Raw genomic sequence first — 20,762 nt, 5'->3', positions numbered from 1 at the left:
CAGCTAAGAAATTTAATTAATTCTACTTTGCTCCTATTAAAGGAACAGTTCTTGCAAAAAATTCTTCTAGCTATGATTGCATTAAGAAACAAAATAAAAATGGTGAGTTTTGGTGAGGTATGGCTATGTTCACAGATAGATGAAATTATTCAGATACAGACATGATTAAAACATTGACAGTTATTGATTACAGTGAAATGTGACATTTTAGGATGAACAATCATTTTTACAGATTGTAAAGTCTTCACTTTACAGTTCCAATTTTGGATCCACTTCTGATCTGCAGTCTGAGAGTTGCTCCTTAAAATATTTTCATGGTGGATATGCTTGGAGAATGCAAGAAATAGAAACACTAATTTTGGCTACTGTCACGGTCATCTCTGGTTTAATTTTTTTCTAGGAAATTTCATAGTTGCAGTTTTTTGTTCTTATTTGCAATTTTCAAATCTGGGCTAAGTGGTGGGCGGTGCTTGGAGATGAGTAGTTTGTTTGGTTTTGGAAGCAAGGATGCCAATTTAACATGACTGCTTCTGTTTCTGTGGTCTTTAAGATATGTTACATAGTCTTCATTATAGCCATAAGCAGAGCATATATTTGACTTCATAACATCCAGACATATAAAATATTTATGTCAGTTTTATGTCAGTTGAAGGCAATTTGGTTATAGCTGTTTATTAATTAGGAGTATGACAATGCCAAAGATCTGCTGCCCTTTGTAAAAGATCTATCACAGAATATTTGTGCTTTTATAGCATGACCCTGAAAATGTGAAATGTTTTTTTGGTTTTTTTCTCCCAAACAGTCTACAAATGAGTGTTGTGTCCAAAGACTAAAATGTCAGCTGTTTGCTTATTACTTTTCAGTGCACACAGCACTTGATTATCACTGCCTTGTGCACTGTAGAGCAGAGAGCCTGTAGAGCTTGAGTAGTGTGTGCCTCATATGAGGGCAGTGCTTCTAGGAATCCTTTTCACCTTTCAATCCTTTGTTAAATGTCTTGGATTTGTGTTTCTTGTTCATCATCTGAACTTTCCCATTTGTGAGATCTCATTTGCAGTCTATTAAACAGTGTAACTTTGAGGAATAAGCATAAATTGTAGGTGGGTAAAACCAACAGGAAGTATTTTGTTCCAAATGTAAACACCTGTTGTATAGAATGGCAGGGCAGATGGGAATAGGGCTGTATAGCTGTCCGGGAGTCCTACTTCCCATAATAGAGAATTCTACTGGAACAGAGAGTGGAAGAAGGTAGTTTCCATAATTCTCACACTACCCTATTGACACAAGGTTTTTATACTGCAGAGGAGGCTTTGTTTTCTAAGGGTTCCTAAATTTGGAATGTGTTTTTGAAGGGTTGCATTAATGATATGACCCAATAGCTCTTAATCGTTGGTGAGAGTCATCAGTCTGTTTATTTGAAGGAGTCAAGTTAATCTGATGTTTATAGAACATAATTGTGCTTTAATTCTGCTGTGTGCCTAATTTCTCAGCTATCTTCAATTGAGGAAATTAAAAAGGGAGCTGAGTGAAGCTGAAAACAATGGTTAAATCTGTAAACTCTAGAGCAATATATGGAATTGTTAGGTATATTTAGGCTCCAGTGGAGCTGTGGATATAAATTAGAAAGTGCATCATTCTTCTCTTGATTATAAAAGGGTGCTGTATTTGCACCTATTAAATAACACTTCTTCACTTGTATCTCATTCTAGATGCATTTGCCTTTTTAAGAACATGATCAATGGAGTCCTTTTGAAGTTTTAAGAGAAGTTACTTTGGTATCTCTAAAATAAAAGGGTGCAATATTAACTTGGACAGTTGACTGTGGACTTTGGAGAAAGACACTTCCAGTATCAACCCAGAGTATGGCTTGATAAAGTGAGGGACAGTAAGAAGGGGGAAACTACAATGTACAGTGAAAACAGAGTATGGTCTAATAGGACCATAGTTCTGCACCCAAACTGTCAATTTTCACAGAAACTTCTATTTTTAAAGTGTTGCCAGGCAAATATATTTCTGTCAATTTAAAATCAATCTGCATGTATGTTATAATATATGATATTATCCTAGGCACTATAAAATATATTACAGAATTATTCCAGACTACTATCTAGAGTGTTAAGATTTGATTGCTGATGAAGAATTTTGTGAGGAAGGAAAGTGGATGAAAGGATGAACTAGAAGTTCAGTTTTGCCTAAAGCAGGAAATCATCTGAATGCATTTCCACAAAATTTTTCTCTTCCTTGTTCACATTTTTCTATTCAGTCTTTACTAAATGTTTGAAGTGATACAGTATTGCATTCTTAATTGGATTATTTTAAAGATACATCAGGAAGTATCTTCCACTTGCATACATTTTCCTAAACTCATACAATGGTCAGATTGAAATATGAAAGGACAATTGCACATATAATTATGGAATACAAAAGGAAAAATCCATAATATTGAGATTGTTAAATGAACGTATAATCTGTGATTTTTATTTCAGACTGTGAACAAGTACAGCCTCCACTGTGGCTACAGACTTTAATGAATGCTTGCAAGCAGGCAAGCGATTTCAGTGTTCAGGGTGTTACTATTTCCCTCGTGATGGACTTGGTTGGATTGACTCAATCTGTTGCTCTTGTCACTGGAGAAAATCTGAACAGCGTAGAAACTGCTCAGCCTCTTAGTCCTAACCAGGGAAGAGTGGCTGTCGTCATCAGACCTCCTCTTACTCAAGGCAATCTGAGATACATGGCTGAAAAGACAGATTTCTTCAAGGTTAGATGCAGTATCTCGTTGCTGTTTTCTTTAGACTTCTCCTGTCTGGTGAAGAATAAGTCTTGGCCCCTTTACTGTTCTTGGTATTGTAAAGCAAATTTTCTTGCTGAATATTTTGATAATAGTTGTATCCTGTGTTAGAATCTAAATTAAATACACAGTAAGTTTTCCTGCTGTGATTCTGTTACTGACCACTTGTGTGAAAATCCTTGTTTAAATTAATATTTTAAAAATATAAACAAAACCTGATTGAATAGCAGCATTAATCAGAAAAGGTAGGAAACTGAGATGTGCATAGTGTAGGACTCTGGTAAACAGTCTTTGCATTTGTGTAATTTATGTAAGAAATCTTTTGCAAAAGATAATCAGCAGCAGGGTATATTATGTAGTTAATTATATTTCAATGAAAATTTATTTCTGTTCTGACTCCTTAACAGGAATTTTTTATGTAGTAAGTTATTGCAGTGTTTCAAACAGACCCTTCTGTTTGTACAAAAGGAACCATTTTGCAGTTTACCTCTTGGTCATAGGGTGTCATCAGATGTGATGTCTCCCACTGTTGCATGGAGCAAAACAAGGCATGATAGTCATTCACTTGTGTCTCTTGCAACTTTTCTTTTCATGTACAAAGCACATAGCTTTAACTCTTTGGGACCAGCTGGGTGATGGAACTCCTCAGCATCATCAGAAGAGTGTGGAGCTCTTCTATCAGCTGCACAACCTCGTCCCATCTTCTAGCATTTGTGAAGATGTTATTAGTCAGCAGCTGACTCACAGAGACAAGGCAAGTTGTTCATGTATTTACTTAAAGATGTAAACTATGTAACTATAGAAATATATTTAGAAAAAGGACTTGGTCCTTCAGAGGAGAGTATGAATCACTTCAATATTGAAAAAACGTTGCCTTACATTGTTTCAAATGTTATTTTAGGTCTGTGATGAGTCTCTAGTTCCATGTTAGACAAAGCATTCAGCAACAGACTTATGTAGGAGACTTTATCTCTTATCAAAAGTCATGTGATGCTTCCCAATACTTAAAGCATGTGCTTAGTTTTTGCTGCTGTTAGTAGGAGTTCTTGTCATGGCAGGTACTTCACTTATTTTTTTTCCTCACCTAGAAATTTGTTTCACAGAGGCTGTCAATTTGACATTCGAGTTGAGGTGTTTGCAGTGCTTTAAATTTCAGGTATATGAACTATTTTCACAGCCCCAACAGTATGAATGGTAATGACTTGCTTACACACTCTAGCAACTCATGGTTGTGTGACTTCAGGAGCGCTTACCTTTTTGCCATTCTACCAGAGTTACTAGGTCAACAAGAGTGAATGTGAGCCATGTGCAGCAGTGTTGTGGATTATTTTCCTGTGAGCAGCATTTTTTTTTCTAAATACAAGTGATGTTTGCTTTACTTTCTAGAATGCTGCTGTCTCCCTTGGTTTTTTGTTTTGGTGTGAAGACGTTGTTTTGTTTTAATTTAGTTTGTTTAATGTGAACTGTTTGTCTTTTGTGTAATTTTCATAGCTTTTACTTAAAGTTTTATTATTATGGCAGATACTGGTTTTATAAGCTGTTGCAAAGCTTCTTAAGTTGCATGATGTAAATCAAGCCTGCAAGTATGCCAGATTGTCAGTGGTTTTAACAGTTTTTGGTTTTGTCTCACCTCGGTTAAAGGTAAATATACCTACTGTTTGTTTCTTATAACCACATATTTTAAGAACAAACAAGTGAAAATCTTTGTCCTCTTGTCTCTGCTTATCATCTAGCAATTTAGTTTAAGCCCTTATTGTACTTGAAAGTAATTTTGATTATTTATTTGATGTAATTGTCCTGATTGCTGTGCTTTGTTCACTCCTACAAATGCTTACTAGCTTTCTTGTCTTTTGGATGAAGCTGTTTTTATACATGTGTTCAAATCATATCATGACATTTACTATTGTTTGCAGCCTTGCTGGAATAACTCTTTGCCTTGATCAGCTTCAGTAAACAGAGAGAGAGAACAATTGTTACTTTACACAATTTTTCCCATGAAATATCCCGAGTTGGACTTCAGTCATCCTTGTGGGTGCCTTCCAACTCAGGATATTTTATGATTCTATGAAATATTCTACATATTATTGCCAGTTATTAGAAGTCCTTTGGGCAGTAAGCATGTCCTATTTGTCCAATTTGTTCCAGAGCTAAATTTGACATGTTAGTGAAGAACTCTATCCACATGTGTACCTAGAAAATTCTTCTGTTTCTTTCTAGCATGGTAATAATGGAAGAAAAATAAGTTGGCTAGAAAGAGACAGGCAAAACTTTGAAACTAAGCTAAGATCAAGATAGGGGAAGATCCTTTCATGATACTAAATTGCTCACAGACACCTATTGTTGGCTATTACTGTTTTTAAGATTAGAAAGTAGTACTTGAATGCACAGTCAGAAGTTAATTTCATTATATCTTATATCTTTTAGGATGGTCTGTGACTCTTTCTTTTTCCAGTTATTGTCATAAGTTGTTACATTCTGCTAGATCTAACTTACAATTTGGCCCACAGAGAGTAAGAATGGAAGCTCATGCCAAGTTTGCAGTGCTATGGCATCTCACACGAGATCTTCATATTAACAAATCATCTTCCTTTGGCCGCACCTTTGACAGGTTGGTGCCTGCAAGTGTAACTCAGTTGAAATAATTTTACTTCAAAATCTTTGATGGTATTATACTAGCAACATAGGGCATTTAAAAATTCAAGAACTACAGCTGTGAGAGCAGGGAAGAAGGACAAGAAATAAATTTGTGTTAGACAAAATAGTTTTCACAGTGATGATTATGTCAGCTGTAAATTTTTCTGGAAACTATAAAGAGTGGGAAAGGAATGGTCACAATATTCATTGACCATCACTGTGGTATATATTGAGCTTAATATCTGAGTTCTTGCTGTGTTTTGATAAAAGCAAGCAGGAGACAGAAGTCAACCCAGAATTATATGGAGTAGAAAGTAACAGTAAAACTTAACAAAAAACCTTGAGAACCAAACTGAAAGCAAGTGCTAAAATATGAGTTCTTTTGTTTAATCTGTATTTTGTGTAAGAGGTTATTTATGGCAAGCAGCAGAGGATTTCTGTTTCGTGTTGTGGTATTGGACTATCTTCTTAGAAAAGACTGAAGATCCAGACTCTGAACTAGTCTTGTCCTTCTCAGCTAGCACAAATGTTGTGGAAAAGTGTTTATTTAGATTTTGTATTGCATACTAAGCTGTAGGGAGTAGAGTAAAAAGGTTGTTATTTCTTTGTTTTATACTGTCACTTATTGCATAAGGGGTGATAAATTCTGTGTGTACAGCTAAAAGCCTATGAACATGTACTACTAGAGAATGTAAAACAATGGGTAAAATTCGGAGTCCAATATGTATATACTGTTTTTCCGTAAATCTGAAAAGGATTCTCAAGGCTAAAACTGTTAAAAGAAGAAAATAATGATAGTAGAAATGTCTGAATTGTCAAGTATATTTCTCTTCTCTGTTCTTGAAGACAAGATCTTTGAATGTTTTCATTATATCATTGTGAATTGGCTTTTAAAGTTGTATATTTTTTAATGGCATACCAGTTAAAAGTCAACAAAGTTTTGTTATGCTGATAACTGTGCAAATACTTGATCTGACTATACAATTGCTACTATTAGAGCAACTGTTATAACTGACTTTGTTACTAGCTTTTCCTGCCCACTCCTTCATTAGACTAGACTAAAATATAAAGATCAGGTTCAAAGTTTTGATTCCAAAAAAATACTGCTTTATGTGGAGAAGACTGTATGTACTGACATTAAAATTTGTCATATATCAGATTAAAATGGGATTACTCTGTGAGTAGTGTACAATATCCGCTAGATTCAATCTTCTTTCCTTTCTAGATCTTTGTTTATCATGCTGGACAGCCTCAATAGCTTGGATGGTTCTACCTGGTCAGTGGGACAAGCCTGGTTAAATCAAGTGCTTCAAAGACATGATATTGCAAGGGTTCTTGAACCTTTGCTCCTACTGCTTCTCCATCCAAAAACTCAGCGAGTTTCTGTTCAGCGAGTACAGGCTGAATGTTACTGGACTAAATCTCCCAATCACCCTGAAGAAGAAAATGAAAAGCAGTTCATGCAGAAGTTTAGCTGTGCTGATGGTATGTACACAAGAAGACTGTAGGAAGTTCCCTAATTTCTTTGCTTGCTGTTTACATGCAGTGTTAAAAACATAGTAGAAATTTTTGAGGGTAACTCAAAAAAGTGTTGGAAATAGCTATGGCTTATATTTCCATTTGTGTGGTTTTTTCCTAATTTAAGGTTGTGTGTCCCAACTACTGTTTGAAGTTTTGTTGTTTCTAAATTAAAATGATATGCAAGTATTTTAATGCAGAGCATTTTCTTACATCTTACTGAATCTTGGTAGAACATAAGAAAATGGCTTGAAGCTTAACCAAGAAATTAAACGTTTTTATGAATTATGACCACTGACATGAGGCTGGCTGAAAACGTACCAATAGGTTTTGAAGGTGTTTGAATGTATTATGTAATTTTAGTTTAGAGTTTACTAATTCTTTTTTTTGTGAAAACTAAAGCAGATAAGACTGTACAATGTTTCATAGAGAATGATGTTGTTTTGCTAAGGTGTACTGCTAAAATAATTTTGCTTTGTTTTTATGAATGTGTCATTTGCTTATTAACATATTTTTTCAGCTGTGAACTGGAAAGACACTATTTACCATGCCTTTCTAATTTGAAGTCTCAATAATAGTTTCAATTCTAAGTTTTAATTCTGAATGCTTGTTCTGAAGAACAAAATCTCATATGTATACTTTTTTTGTGTTCTTCTTCAAGCATTCTCCCACATGCCTGTAAGCCAAGGACAACTTATTATACCTAAAGAAGGCAATGAGAAACAACTTGGTGTGGATGAAATGGAGAACTTCAGCCTGACTGTCAATCCTCTGAGTGACAGGCTTTCCTTGTTAAGTACCAGCAGTGAGACCATACCAATGGTCGTGTCGGATTTTGACCTTCCTGATCATCAAGCTGAAATACTGCAGAGTTCTGATTCTGGCTGTTCTCAGTCATCTACTGGAGACAACGTCAGTTATGAAGTGGAAACAGAAAGCCTGAGTGCTCAAGATAGCTCTCAGACTCTGAAAGAAGACTCACCTGATGAAATTGTGCAACAAGTGGTTACAGATCTTATATGCAAAGTTGTAAGTGGTCTTGGAGAAGAGATTGAACCGGTTAAAGACAGTCTACACTCTGAGGATACTTCATGTAAATTCAGCTCTTTGGATAACTCTGTAGAGGCTAGAAAAAGTGATGATCAAAATATTCAAAGTAGCCAGAGTAGTTTACTTAGTAATGACAGCTCACAGTTACTATCAGCCTCAACTGAGACTGGACTTGAGAGTTTAGGAGATGAAATTTCAAGAAATAACTCTTCACCTTGTATTGCAGAAAGCCAGCAATCTTTCTCTGATCTCACTCTTTCTTCCACTGAATCAAAATCTAGGAAATGTAGCCACAGTAGTATTCAGTTCAGCTTTAAAGGAAAGCCGCCAGAAAAAATGTCAGAAAAAGAAACTATTGTTAAAGAGGCTGGTAAGCAACCAGGTGCAAAACCTAAGGTAAAAATAGCCAAAAAGAAAGATGAAGAGAAGAAGAAAGCACAAGCAGAAAAGCTTAAACAAACAAATGTCTTCTTTAGTGATGGTCTTGATTTAGAAAATTGGTACAGTTGTGGAGAAGGAGAAATTTCAGAAATAGAAAGTGATGTGGGATCCCCAGGAATGCGAAAATCTCCAAACTTCAATATCCATCCACTGTATCAACATGTGCTGCTTTATCTCCAGTTGTACGACTCTTCAAGGACATTGTATGCTTTTTCTGCAATTAAAGCCATTCTGAAAACAAATCCTTCAGCTTTTGTAAGTGCCATCTCCACTACCAGTGTCAACAATGCATACACTCCACAGCTTTCATTGCTCCAAAATCTTCTAGCCAGGCATCGAATATCTGTTATGGGCAAGGATTTCTATAGTCACATCCCAGTTGATTCTAACCATAACTTTCGGAGCTCTATGTACATAGAAATTCTTATTTCCTTGTGTTTATACTACATGCGGAGCCATTATCCAACTCACGTTAAAGTAACCTCACAAGACCTCATAGGAAACCGCAATATGCAAATGATGAGTATAGAAATTCTGACACTTCTCTTTGCTGAGTTGGCAAAAGTGATAGAAAGCTCTGCCAAGGGCTTTCCTAGTTTTATTTCAGACATGTTGTCCAAATGCAAGGTTCAGAAAGTGATCCTGCATTGTCTGCTGTCTTCTATCTTCAGTGCCCAGAAGTGGCACAGTGAAAAGATAGCTGGAAAAAACATAGTGGCTGTAGAAGAAGGCTTCTCTGAAGACAGCCTTATAAATTTTTCCGAGGATGAATTTGACAATGGTAGTACTCTGCAGTCACAACTTTTGAAAGTACTTCAGCGGCTGATTGTGCTGGAACACAGAGTAATGACTGTGCCTGAGGAAAATGAAACGGGGTTTGACTTTGTCATAACAGACTTGGAGCACATTTGTCCCCAGCAGCCGATGACTTCTCTGCAGTATTTACATTCCCAGCCAATAACCTGCCAAGGCATGTTTCTCTGCGCAGTGATACGAGCTTTGCACCAGCACTGTGCCTGCAAAATGCATCCCCAGTGGATTGGCCTTATCACTTCTACGTTGCCTTATATGGGAAAAGTTCTTCAAAGGGTGGTTGTTTCAGTGACTCTTCAGCTCTGCAGGAACTTGGATAATTTAATTCAGCAGTATAAATATGAAACAGGATTATCTGATAATAGGTATGTGTATGTAGAGATGTATAATCTTTTTAAGTACGTTTGATTGTGTTACTTTACTATCAGATTAACCTATTTTAAAATTAATCTCCTCTTTTAGGCCTCTCTGGATGGCATCAGTCACTCCCCCAGATATGGTTCTCACTTTATTAGAAGGGATCACAACAATAATTCATTACTGCCTCCTGGATCCATCTACACAGTATCATCAGGTAAACTTATCTTGGTATCTGAGAGGTTCCTAAGTAGTACATGTCCAATCAAGGACTGTAATTATATTAACAGTTACGAAGACCTGAGTGACAAAAATACCAAATATATTGTCTTAGCTATAAATATGGGGGACTTATTGACAATACACATATTTCAAACAGAAAAACAAGTTTCTATGGATGATAGTTTTAAGAGAATACTCTTACATTTGTTTGCTTATTTTGTTTGTTTTTAATTACCCTGAAATAACTAAAGTATTAATTCCTTAACTTTCAGACCTCTAAAATGCCACTTTTAGAGCTGCCTTTGTTGTGTTCATTTTGCAAGATGTCTAAACATTATCTTTTGGCTCCTTCTGTATATTCACAACTTGTCTTTTTAATCAATGTTTTTAGATCTGATATTCTGAGCATGGTGTCTGTTAAGAATTTGGTCCAGATTCCATAAGAAACTTCTGCCCTGTTTTCTCAGTAGTTTTGTTTTTGTGCTTTTTTCCCATTCTTATATCCCTTTGCTTTCCATTCATTTAAAAGTGACTGAAAAGTGGGGTTTGTTTATGTAAGTAAATTATTTTGCCTAGAGTATTAGCTACACTTAAAATTCTGAAGTAATTGTTTTGCAAAGGTATCAGCAGAGGGTACAAAAATGATTGCTATAGACATGAGGCCTCACATGTTGAGTACATTTGATACTGCATAACTCAATCAAAAGATTCTCCAATATTTTAATAGTCTCAAAACCTTTATATGTTGTAAAAATTACTGAAAAACTTTTGAAAAACAGTTAGGATTGAAAGCTCCCATTTTAGGTAAGTCTAAATTTACTCTATTTTAAATGTGCTGTTTATGTAGCTATTTAGTCCTCCTTTCCTCTTCTCTCCCACTAGCTTTTGGTTAATGTTGATCAGAAGCATTTGGTTGAAGCACGCAATGGGATCCTCTCTATCTTGCATATGATCATGTCTTCTGTGACTTTACTTTGGAGCATCCTGCACCTTGCAGATTCTTCAGAGAAAACTACTGCTGCTGCTGCTGCATCCATTACCACTATTAATCTTGGGTCAACTAAGGTCAGAACATTAGGGATAATATCATTTAAGTTGTTCATTAATACCTTTGTCAAAGTAATTTCAATTCCCTTCCCTTAAATCTAAATAGAGTTTTAATACCTTTGTCTTCATCTACTCACTCACCTCACGAACAAGGCTTTTATAAATGGGTGTTGAATATGCTTTTAAACTAAAATGTATCACTTCAATGCAACATGTCATCTCTTTGCTTTCTGCAGAGAGAATGTTTTAAACATAATGCTGAGGTGCTTATCTAAAGGAATATGTGTTCTGCTTTCATATTTCAGAATTTGAGGCAACAGATTCTGGAACTTTTGGGTCCAATTTCAATGAATCATGGTGTTCACTTCATGGCTGCTATTGCGTTTGTATGGAATGAAAGAAGGCAAAACAAAAATACTTCTAGGACAAAGGTATGTTTGTATTACAGTGGTCACTTCAAAGAGTGGCAATACCTTTAAGTGGTTTAGTGTTAGGAAGAAGAAAATTCAGACAGCCTAGTGAAAAAAATACAATGATGTATGGACAATACTTGTATTTCTAAATAACAGCTGTACTGTCAGGGAGGTACCACTTGAGAATGGGATAATCTTCCTGAATTCTTCAGGGAAAAAGAGTAGGTGATACCAAGTCTCTAGATAGCAACTGTTACTTGCTATCATTTTAATCCCATGAGGACAGCTGTCTTAGTTTTAGCATAACCATTGTCTGTGGTAATAATCTGTGACATACATCTGATTCTTTTAGGTTATTCCTACAGCAGGTGAAGAACAACTTCTGCTGGTCGAGCTGGTTCGCTCTATCAGTGTTATGAGAACAGAGACTGTCATACAAACAGTGAAAGAAGTTCTGAAGCAACCTCCAGCCATAGCAAAGGACAAGGTATGGAAACTGTAGAGTTGCTGTTGATTTATATGATGTCCTCTTAATGAAGCTTAGAGCACTGATGATATGGGTACTTCATTGACAAAGCTGAGCAGCACAATGGGAAAATTTTGACTATATCTAAGAGGTAAATTAAGAGAAACATAATTTACAGAGGAATGTCTGAAAGGACATTTTTAATATTCTGTTAAGTTATATGTTTAGACACTGCAGTGACATTGTAGCATTGTCAATTTTACCCTGGTGAGGGGAAAAAAAAGCCACTTCTTTCTGATGACACAGATTTCATGTCTTTTTCTAGAAACATCTTTCACTGGAAGTCTGCATGTTGCAATTTTTCTATGCTTACACTCAAAGGTAAGAAAAGAAGCTAAATTTTATTTCTGTCATCAGGAAGCAGATGAACAATTTGAGTATTTTACATCTTTGTGTCATAGGATAAGGAATAGTCTGTGTAATACAAATAGTGAAGAAAGAATGGGTTTGAACTGTAGGTTCATTAAAAAAAGGTCATTTATTTTGTGAGTTCCTAGTACTGCAACACCTTTCTTCCCCCACCTAAAAATCCTGCAGGTAATCTGCTCCCTGCCCAAGGATCTTGGTTGTGCTGTAACTCATTGGTGCCACTCCAGCCTTGTAATGAAAAGCATATCTTTTGAGAATACTCTTCTTCTGCCTTCATCTGTTTCTTAATGACTTGATATAGCAACGTAGTATTAAAAGAATCTATAAGGATGTTGATTCCCAATATCTGACAGGAGAGTTGTGCAGTAGAAAGAAATTGGGGGAATACCTGAGGGAGATGATGTTCTCATCAATGACATTGCTGCTCTCTCTCCCTTAGGATTCCAGTGACCAGCTTAGTAGACAGCTGGGCAGCACTGCTGCTTCTGTTAAAAGATTCCATACAGGTTGGTCTTCCAGCCCCGGGACAGTTTCTCATACTTGGGTAAGTGCTGGTGATATTTGGAATTTCCAAATAAGCTCAAATGTAAGTGTGTGAAATTAAACTGAAGTGTTAGTGGTTTTAAATCTCTATCTCCTACTTTTGACTGGTAGAGTTATTGCCTGAGTTCTGTGGGTCTGACCAAATCAGTTTCTTCTCTGAGGAATGGTTACATGTATTAAATTTGATATTATAGTATGATATAAGCCATGACCTTACCTTAATGATTATTTCAGTGATTCAGGCTCTTTAAGCAACACATGTAGGTTTCTGATTTTTCCTAGAAAATAACAACAATTACTATTTCTTAGGTATTTGAAGCCCGCTAGAATGGGCTGACTTCTCAGCATGAAAACAGTTTATGGACTGTTAGAAATGTAATTTTGAATATGATTTTCTGTATAATGCTTCAAGGATCATTTTCTTCAGTATTTTATCTTCCCTAGTAAACTGTCTCTAAAGCTATTTTGTATATAATCAAGTAAAACATGTTCTCAGTAAACCCTTATGATCAAAATTAACCTAAGGAACTTGAAAAGATGTTTCCTGGAATATTGATAAGTAGCAATCCCTGAGGATTTAGTGAATAAATATTGTGCAAATAAATGTCTTCAGATTTGTCCTAACTCTGGAAACTACCAAATAATGTATTGTGAGAAGAAAATCCATATTTGCGTCTATATTTTTTCAGTGTTCTTAATGAGTTCATCATGAAAAACCCGAGTCTGGAGAATAAGAAAGATCAAAGAGATCTACAGGTAAGAAATTTGTTGTATGTGTCTTTTGAAAATATTGAACAATAAATCATAGAATGGCCTGGATTGGAAAGGGGCCTTAAAGATCTTCCAGTTCCCAGCACAGGAAGGATATTGACCTCTTGGAGCAAGTCCAGAGAAGGGTCACTGAGTTGATTAGAGCGATGGAGCACCTCTCTTAAGAGAAAAGGCTGGAAGAACTGGGTTTGTTCAGCCTGGAAAAGAGTACTTGAACATACTAGAATTATTTGATACTAGTTCTGTAGTCCAAAATTACTCTTCAAAATCTTCTTCTTATATTTATAATGTGTTGAAAAAGCTCTCATTTTTTGTGGAGTTATTAATCACTGATAATATAGAAATGATTTGAAAGCAATTCTATATTTGGTTATGTGGATTTTCTGCATGTCAGGACAATGAATACAGCCCTTCTGCACAAAGTTCTTAAAATGCTTGGGGTGTTTTTTCTACCAGGATGTAACACACAAGATAGTGGATGCCATTGGGGCAATTGCTGGTTCTTCCTTGGAACAGACCACTTGGCTAAGACGAAACTTAGAGGTTAAGCCTTCCCCCAAGATTATGGTTGATGGAAACAACTTAGAATCAGATGTTGAAGGTAGTTTCATTTTCATCTTTATTATAATGCCAAAATTACCAAAGAGGACAGCTTTGCTGTATTTGAATACATGTAAAATTCTTCAGTATTGTTCTAGCACTAGTGTGTCTGGCAAAGCTTGTGCATCTCCAAAAGATATACTTTTAAAATATGCAGTAAGGTAAATAATGGCTTGAGAAAACTAACTTTGGACTTTTTTTTTTATTATCTTCATTTAGATATGCTGTCTCCAGCAATGGAAACTTCAAATATAACTCCATCTGTTTATAGTGTCCATGCATTGACCTTACTTTCTGAGGTAAATGTTTCCTTGGAGATAATGAATACTGTCTAATCATAAATTTCTATGTTATGAAAAGCTTTGGACTAGAAGCTGGGAGAAGGAGAATTGATGGGAAACAATGATGTGAATGGATTCTGGGTCTTGTCATGTAAAAGTATATAAAGCTTTGTTACTAACCCATTGAGATGGATGAGGTGTAAAGCATGGGCTTTCAGGTGTGTAGTATAGCCAACTTTTTTGATTGTAAACTTTGTGTGTTTATCTTTGTGGTACATCTTATTTACTGCTGATAATTGCAGTCAGTCTTTGAATTTTTTCTTTGTTTGTAGTTTATTCTCTAGAATGCTTTGACCAGCAGCTTGCACTTCCATGCTTTTACCATAATGTGTTATAAAAAGGATGGAATCTTTATAATCTGGGTTTTGCATGGTACCTGAAATTTGATCACTTCTATCATAAACTTGAATGTTCAGTAAAGAACATTATACAAAACAAATGATGAATAGTAGATAAAAAGCAATTTAAGAATGCATTATAACATGTCTTCTTCTTTTGTAGGTTTTGGCTCATCTCCTGGACATGGTCTTCTACAGTGATGAAAAAGAGAGGGTTATTCCTTTGCTTGTAAATATTATGCACTATGTTGTGCCCTACCTCCGTAATCACAGGTACCTTTAGTTTATTGAATTGATGTAGATGTCTACAGCCAGAAGAAATTTGGATGGTGACACTTAAGCTGAAACAGGCATGATAAGGATTAGATGTCTATCAAACTTTCTATAAAGCAACAATTCAGAACTGGTTTATGTTGACTTTTTTTTTGTTTAGTGCTCACAATGCATCCAGCTATCGAGCTTGTGTCCAGTTATTAAGCAGTCTTAGTGGATATCAGTATACGAGGAGGGCATGGAAGAAGGAAGCATTTGACCTCTTTATGGATTCCAGTTTCTTCCAGATGGATGCTTCGTGTGTTAACCAGTAAGACTTTCTTTTTACTGCTTATAAATTACAAATTTAACAAATTTTTGCCCCTTACAAATTTTATGTATTCCATTAACTTAGGGGCCAAAATTTCCCAGCAGACCTCTGTTGAGAGAAGCAGAGATTTTCTGTGGTTTAGGTTACCATGTGAAATTATGAAACACAAAGTATATTTCTATACATAAATCTACTTTTAAAAATAATCTTAAAATTGAAAAAAAAAAATTCTGTGACGAAAACGTCATTAGCATTTTGTAGAAACATAGAATTATTTGCATTGGAAGAGACCTTAAAGATCATCTAGTTCTAAACCCCCTGCCATGGGCAGGGACACCTTCCACTACACCAAGGTGCTCAAAGCCCCATCCCACCTGGCCTTGAACACTCTTAGGGGTGGGGCATCCATGGCTTCACTGGGCAACTTGTTCCAGTGCCTCAAAATAAAGAATTTCTTCCTAATATCTAAATTTGCCCTCTTTCAGTTTAAAGTAATTCCCCCTGGTCCTGTCACTTCATGCCCTTGGAAAAAGTTGTTCTCAGCTTTCTGGAGGCTCTTTAGGTACTGGAAAGCTGCTACAAGATCTCCCGGAAGCCTTTTCTTTTCCAATCTGAACGACCCCAACTCTCAGCCTATCTTCATAGAGAGGTGCTTCAGTCCTCTGATCATCTTTGTGGTCTTCCCGTGGACCCCTTCTAATGACATCATATCCTTCTTATGCTGGGGGTCCCAGAGCTGGATGCAGTACTCCAGGTGGGATCTTACCAGAGTAGAGAGGCAGAATCACCTCCCCTGAACAGTTTGCCACCCTTTTGGTGCAGCCCCAGATGCACTTGGCCTTCTGGGCTGTGAGCACACACTGCCAGATCAAATTCTGTTTTTCATCCACCACCAGCCCCAAGTCCTTCTCCTCAAAGTTGCTCTCAATGCAGTTTCTGCCCAGCCTGTATTTGTGCTTGGAATTGCTGTGACCATTCTGCAGAACCTTGCACTTGTCCTCATTGTACTTCATGAGGTTCTCATGGGCCCATTTCTCAAAACTTTCAGGGTCCCTCTGGATGGAATCCCTTATTTTCTTGCGGAAAGGGGGTTCAAGATACGTAGTTTCAGATCAAACAACATCAAGTAAATGGTACCTTCTGAAGCAGAGACCTTGGATTGGAAGCCTTAACCTAAACTGAAAGAGCAGAAAAAGCTCTGCGAATGTTCCTGAAAATGCTTGTTTTTTTCTGATTTGTGTACAATTTTCCTCTTTTAGTTGGAGAGCTATTATGGATAATTTGATGACACATGACAAAACCACATTCAGGGATTTGATGAGTAAGTATTGATATAATAGTGGCTTTTCTGCAGTATAAACATTAAATAAATGAAAAACAAGTATCTTGAAGAAAACGCTTGTCCAACATTTATTCCAATTTGATTTATTTAGTCTTTTTCATGTTTTTTTCAGCTATTTGTTTCTGGAGAGCCATAAATAACCTGAAGTGCGAGAATATGATAGCATACTGGCACACAGTGAATTTTGCCTATATGGCAGAGCTGTTTAAGCAGAGTGGGTGGGTGTGGTGTTTGGTTTTGAAGATCAGACACCAACTCTGCTTAAAAAAAACTGATTCTGCACATTTGAAATTTCTGAGCATCTATACACGCAAATTTTATTTTAAAAAATGGCTGATCTGCCTCCTAAAAGCCCCTAAATCCAGCCAGTATTGTGTATACTTACAAGTTTTCTTTAACTTGTATTTTGAATTTCTGGTTACAAATTCAAATTGCAAACCATGCATCATTTTAACATCTGCTTTCGTAAGAGTTATTTGTGCGTTGAAGTGAAGCAGAAGGGAAATTCGTGAGCTCTTCTCTGCACTTTCCCTTTTCTCTTTCAGCACGAGTGGCTGTGGCCCAGAGCAGCTCCCTCAATCTGTTTGCTAACCGAGATGTAGAGCTGGAGCAGCGCGCGATGCTCCTCAAGAGACTCGCCTTCGCCATCTTTAGCAGTGAGATAGACCAATACCAGAAATACCTGCCAGACATACAAGGTCAGTAAAAATGTATCATTTAGTGGACTTCTTTAGGTTAACTGTGGAATGCCTGTATGACAGAGTAACAGCAGGTTAAATTTTTATCCTGGAATATCACTGTTTCCATAGCTGAAACAAAGTTTGCAGATTTTGGTTAAAATGTTTTCAGTCTTAAATGACTACAAAATATGCAGAATTTGTGAGTGCCAGTTGACATTAATCCAGATTATTTCACTGATCTGTCATTTTATCCTTGATCAATATCCTTGGATACCTGCACAATATGTTTTGACATGAACATCTGAGGTATAAGCACCTATCAATTATGTATAAATAGGAAAACTGACCTTGACATTTTGAATTCTTGACTTTTTTTGCTGGTGTTTTTTCATCTGTTCAGTTTATCTGTCTTATTTATCATTGAAGTTTATTTCTTCCAATGACCTTAAGAGACTGGGAATGGGAACTGCTTGGATCTTTTTTTTAAGATGATGCAAATAGTTACAGCAGCAACTTTTAGATGTATCATCTTTTCATGCCACCAAAGGGACACTTTGGTCTCTTCTTCTATCTGGAAAATCAGTTGCATCATCTTTTTTGTTTCATTTGTTCCGGGATCTGTTTTTTGTAAAGTTATTTGGTTGGTTGGTTGGTTGGTTTTTTGTGGTTTTTTGTTTTTTTTTTATTTCCAGTCAAGTCAGTAGCTGAGATTACTATTTTCATGGTATCAGGTGGTTTTACTGGTCTGAACTGCAACATGCATGTTTGTTGGTTTGACTGAAAAATTTCTTTATGTATCTGCCTCTATAGGTATTGAATGCCTAGAGGTGATCATAGTTCAAAAAACTGTGTCATCCCTTTGTAATTTCTCATGTACTATGATGGGGCAGTGTTTTAATAATAATAATACATACAAGTTGTTTAGGCTACTGTGGTATTGTTTGGAATCTGTTAACTCTTATAATGGTTGAAACCCTGCATAAGATGAGCAAAGTTCCCAGATGCACTATTGCATTTATGTAGAGAACTTAACCAAAATAGGCAACCGCACTATTTAGAGGTTTCTCTCTTTTGTTCCTTCTTTGGTGGAGAGGTTATTTTTTATGTTGACAGAATAAAATTAGTAAAGTAGTGGAACAGTAAGATGGCAGATACATAAAATTGAGAGTAAATGAGGGAAGGAGAAAATTCTCACTGGAATTATTCTGAACTGAGGGGACCCTTCTTGGCTTCTTGTTTCAGAAAGGCTGGTAGAAAGTCTTCGGTTGCCACAGGTTCCCACCCTTCATTCCCAAGTGTTCCTGTTTTTCAGAGTATTGCTTTTAAGAATGTCTCCACAGCACCTTACCTCACTTTGGCCAACCATGATCACTGAACTGGTGAGTTGCAGGTGTCTTTCATTATTTAGAAGACTGGTGCATATCTGAGACACAACCTCATTTCTCCTCAAGATTTTTAAGAAAATCTCTTCTAGAGATTGTGCATATAAATGTGCAATGGACACAAATTGAAAGCTGACTTATTTTCATAGTCCTGATGTCTGGTTTTTGTGGTGAAATTGAGTATCTGTTGGCTTACACTGTTTCAGCTGTTCATCTGTCTCCTGAATTAAATTTGCATTTGCCTTCATTGTTCCCTACTGAATCCTACTTCAATTCCTGCTTATGTATGTGTACCCTCTCCACCATTCCCACTCCTGCTCTTCTTTTTCAGTGTTCCATGTTTCTACTTTCTTGGTCATTCTTCTTCCAACAATGGGGATGAGAATCCATGTAAAGGAGTCGGAATCCATGTTTTATTGGCAGTTGGTGGTCATTCAGGTCACATTGTGGCTAGATTTTGTGACTACATTTATACAAGTCTTGGCTCAGATTTCTTCTTTCTTGTTTTACTCTTCATAACAAAACAGTAAAAATATCTGTTTCCAGAACTTCTACCTGCAGAATCTCCAGTGTTGGCTGTTTGACACACTCTTTTGGGTTTCAGCTTTGGCAGTGGGAACGGAGGAGAGTGGTTGGTGCATCCTGTGATCCATTTGGCCTGTTATTCAAGGAGTTCCCAAGGGACTGAATAACAGAGGGAGCAAATCATAATCATTGCTGTGATGATTATTTTTTTCAATCTGCAGGTGCCTAACCTAGCCCTTGAAAAATCATAGATCCAAGCAATAGAAGGAGAAAAGCTATATAAAGTATTTTAAAGATAAAGTGTGTTGTTTTACCAATAGATGCATTTAATTTTAAGCCTATCAATACTATAAATACTAGAAAACCTATTCTACTCAGTGTGGTCTTCTGATTTCAGTGCTGTACCCTGGCCTTTGCACAAGTTACCACAGTCTTGGAACTACTTTCAGTTAGCAGGACTGTGTTGCTTCTAGGAATTCTCACCTGAGCCTGACTGCTCCATTAAATGATTCTTTATTCTCATTTCATTTAGGTCTTGCTCTCTTTCTAAGTAGTGGAGGGGGATTAGCCTTTGAGAGCTTTCCTGGCCATAAAAGAGACAGTTCCTTGTGGCCTTTGTATTACTCAGGTTATATAAGGGATGAAAGAGCTTTAGGGTGCCAGTGTCCACTCATACAGGAGTGGAAATAAAGCTCCAAATTATTTGTCTAAGGCTTATTACTTAGGCCTTCCTATAGTGTTTTCCTGAGTCACCATTAAAAATGGTATTAAAATGTAGCATTTGATCTTCAGGTGCAAGTGTTTTTACTGATGGAACAGGAGCTCACTGCTGATGAAGATATTTCCAGGTAAATGCATAAATTTCCTGCTTGTTAAACTTTGTAAAAATCCCTTGGTATGCTGATGGGGAGTTGAGTCATTCTTCAGAATAATTTGTCTTAGAGTTGTTGAGCTCAAATTAGAAGGACAAGTAAAGGGTAGTTCAGTCTGACTGCAGTACCAGGGACAGACTGTTCAGGACAAAACAAAGTCCTGCTGTCAGATTGCTCATAAGTCACTAAGGTAAATGGTATAATACAAGTGTCTGAGTTCTTAAAGTGTTTGCCTGACTAAAATGACAGTGCTGCTGCAATTAATTATGCATGGCATGGCTTATACCTTTTCTGTGTCATACACTTATTCTAAATAAGACTGATGCACTTTTGTCTAAATAAAAGCATGGTTTCTTCTAGTATTAGAAAAGTGAGGTAGATAATTTTTCTTTTTTTGTTATCCACTTTTATCTCACCTACCTTCTGTACAGTGTGATCCAATTTCAGTCAATGCTAGCAGCAGAGGCAGATTTCTCAAATGAGCCAGAGTTATTTGCCCAAGTTTTGCTCACTTTTTTCCTAGGTTCTCTTTGTGTATTTGGAGGGTTTTCCCCTCAAATAAAGTAATATCAACATGACTGGCAATTTTAAACTTTCTCTAATT

The 20,762-nt window shown here is 36.5% G+C and overlaps 1 protein-coding gene across 4 annotated transcripts in view; it reads left to right on the top strand.

The window, feature by feature from the left end:
• The window catches only part of DOP1A (DOP1 leucine zipper like protein A), a 60,081-nt gene that overhangs the window by 32,605 nt on the left and 6,714 nt on the right, over positions 1-20,762 (top strand). For 3 of the 4 annotated variants that reach the window (XM_082303347.1, XM_082303346.1, XM_082303349.1), the window contains 20 exons: positions 2,487-2,761; positions 3,393-3,545; positions 5,299-5,399; positions 6,651-6,910; positions 7,605-9,612; positions 9,710-9,821; positions 10,709-10,891; positions 11,179-11,304; positions 11,639-11,773; positions 12,078-12,133; positions 12,621-12,725; positions 13,414-13,480; positions 13,952-14,096; positions 14,315-14,394; positions 14,938-15,047; positions 15,208-15,357; positions 16,617-16,678; positions 17,245-17,397; positions 18,622-18,758; positions 20,079-20,134. In XM_082303347.1, coding sequence (XP_082159473.1) covers positions 2,487-2,761; positions 3,393-3,545; positions 5,299-5,399; positions 6,651-6,910; positions 7,605-9,612; positions 9,710-9,821; positions 10,709-10,891; positions 11,179-11,304; positions 11,639-11,773; positions 12,078-12,133; positions 12,621-12,725; positions 13,414-13,480; positions 13,952-14,096; positions 14,315-14,394; positions 14,938-15,047; positions 15,208-15,357; positions 16,617-16,678; positions 17,245-17,397; positions 18,622-18,758; positions 20,079-20,134 — 4,474 coding nt within the window. Of the gene's footprint in view, positions 1-2,486; positions 2,762-3,392; positions 3,546-5,298; positions 5,400-6,650; positions 6,911-7,604; positions 9,613-9,709; positions 9,822-10,708; positions 10,892-11,178; positions 11,305-11,638; positions 11,774-12,077; positions 12,134-12,620; positions 12,726-13,413; positions 13,481-13,951; positions 14,097-14,314; positions 14,395-14,937; positions 15,048-15,207; positions 15,358-16,616; positions 16,679-17,244; positions 17,398-18,621; positions 18,759-20,078; positions 20,135-20,762 lie in introns of those variants that run through there. The other variant, XM_082303348.1, reaches the window with a different exon arrangement.

The sequence above is a fragment of the Coloeus monedula genome (assembly GCF_965178545.1).
Source record: "Coloeus monedula genome assembly, chromosome: 2".
NCBI classification, from domain to species: Eukaryota; Metazoa; Chordata; class Aves; order Passeriformes; family Corvidae; genus Coloeus; species Coloeus monedula.
This window is presented reverse-complemented; position numbering and strand designations above follow the sequence as displayed.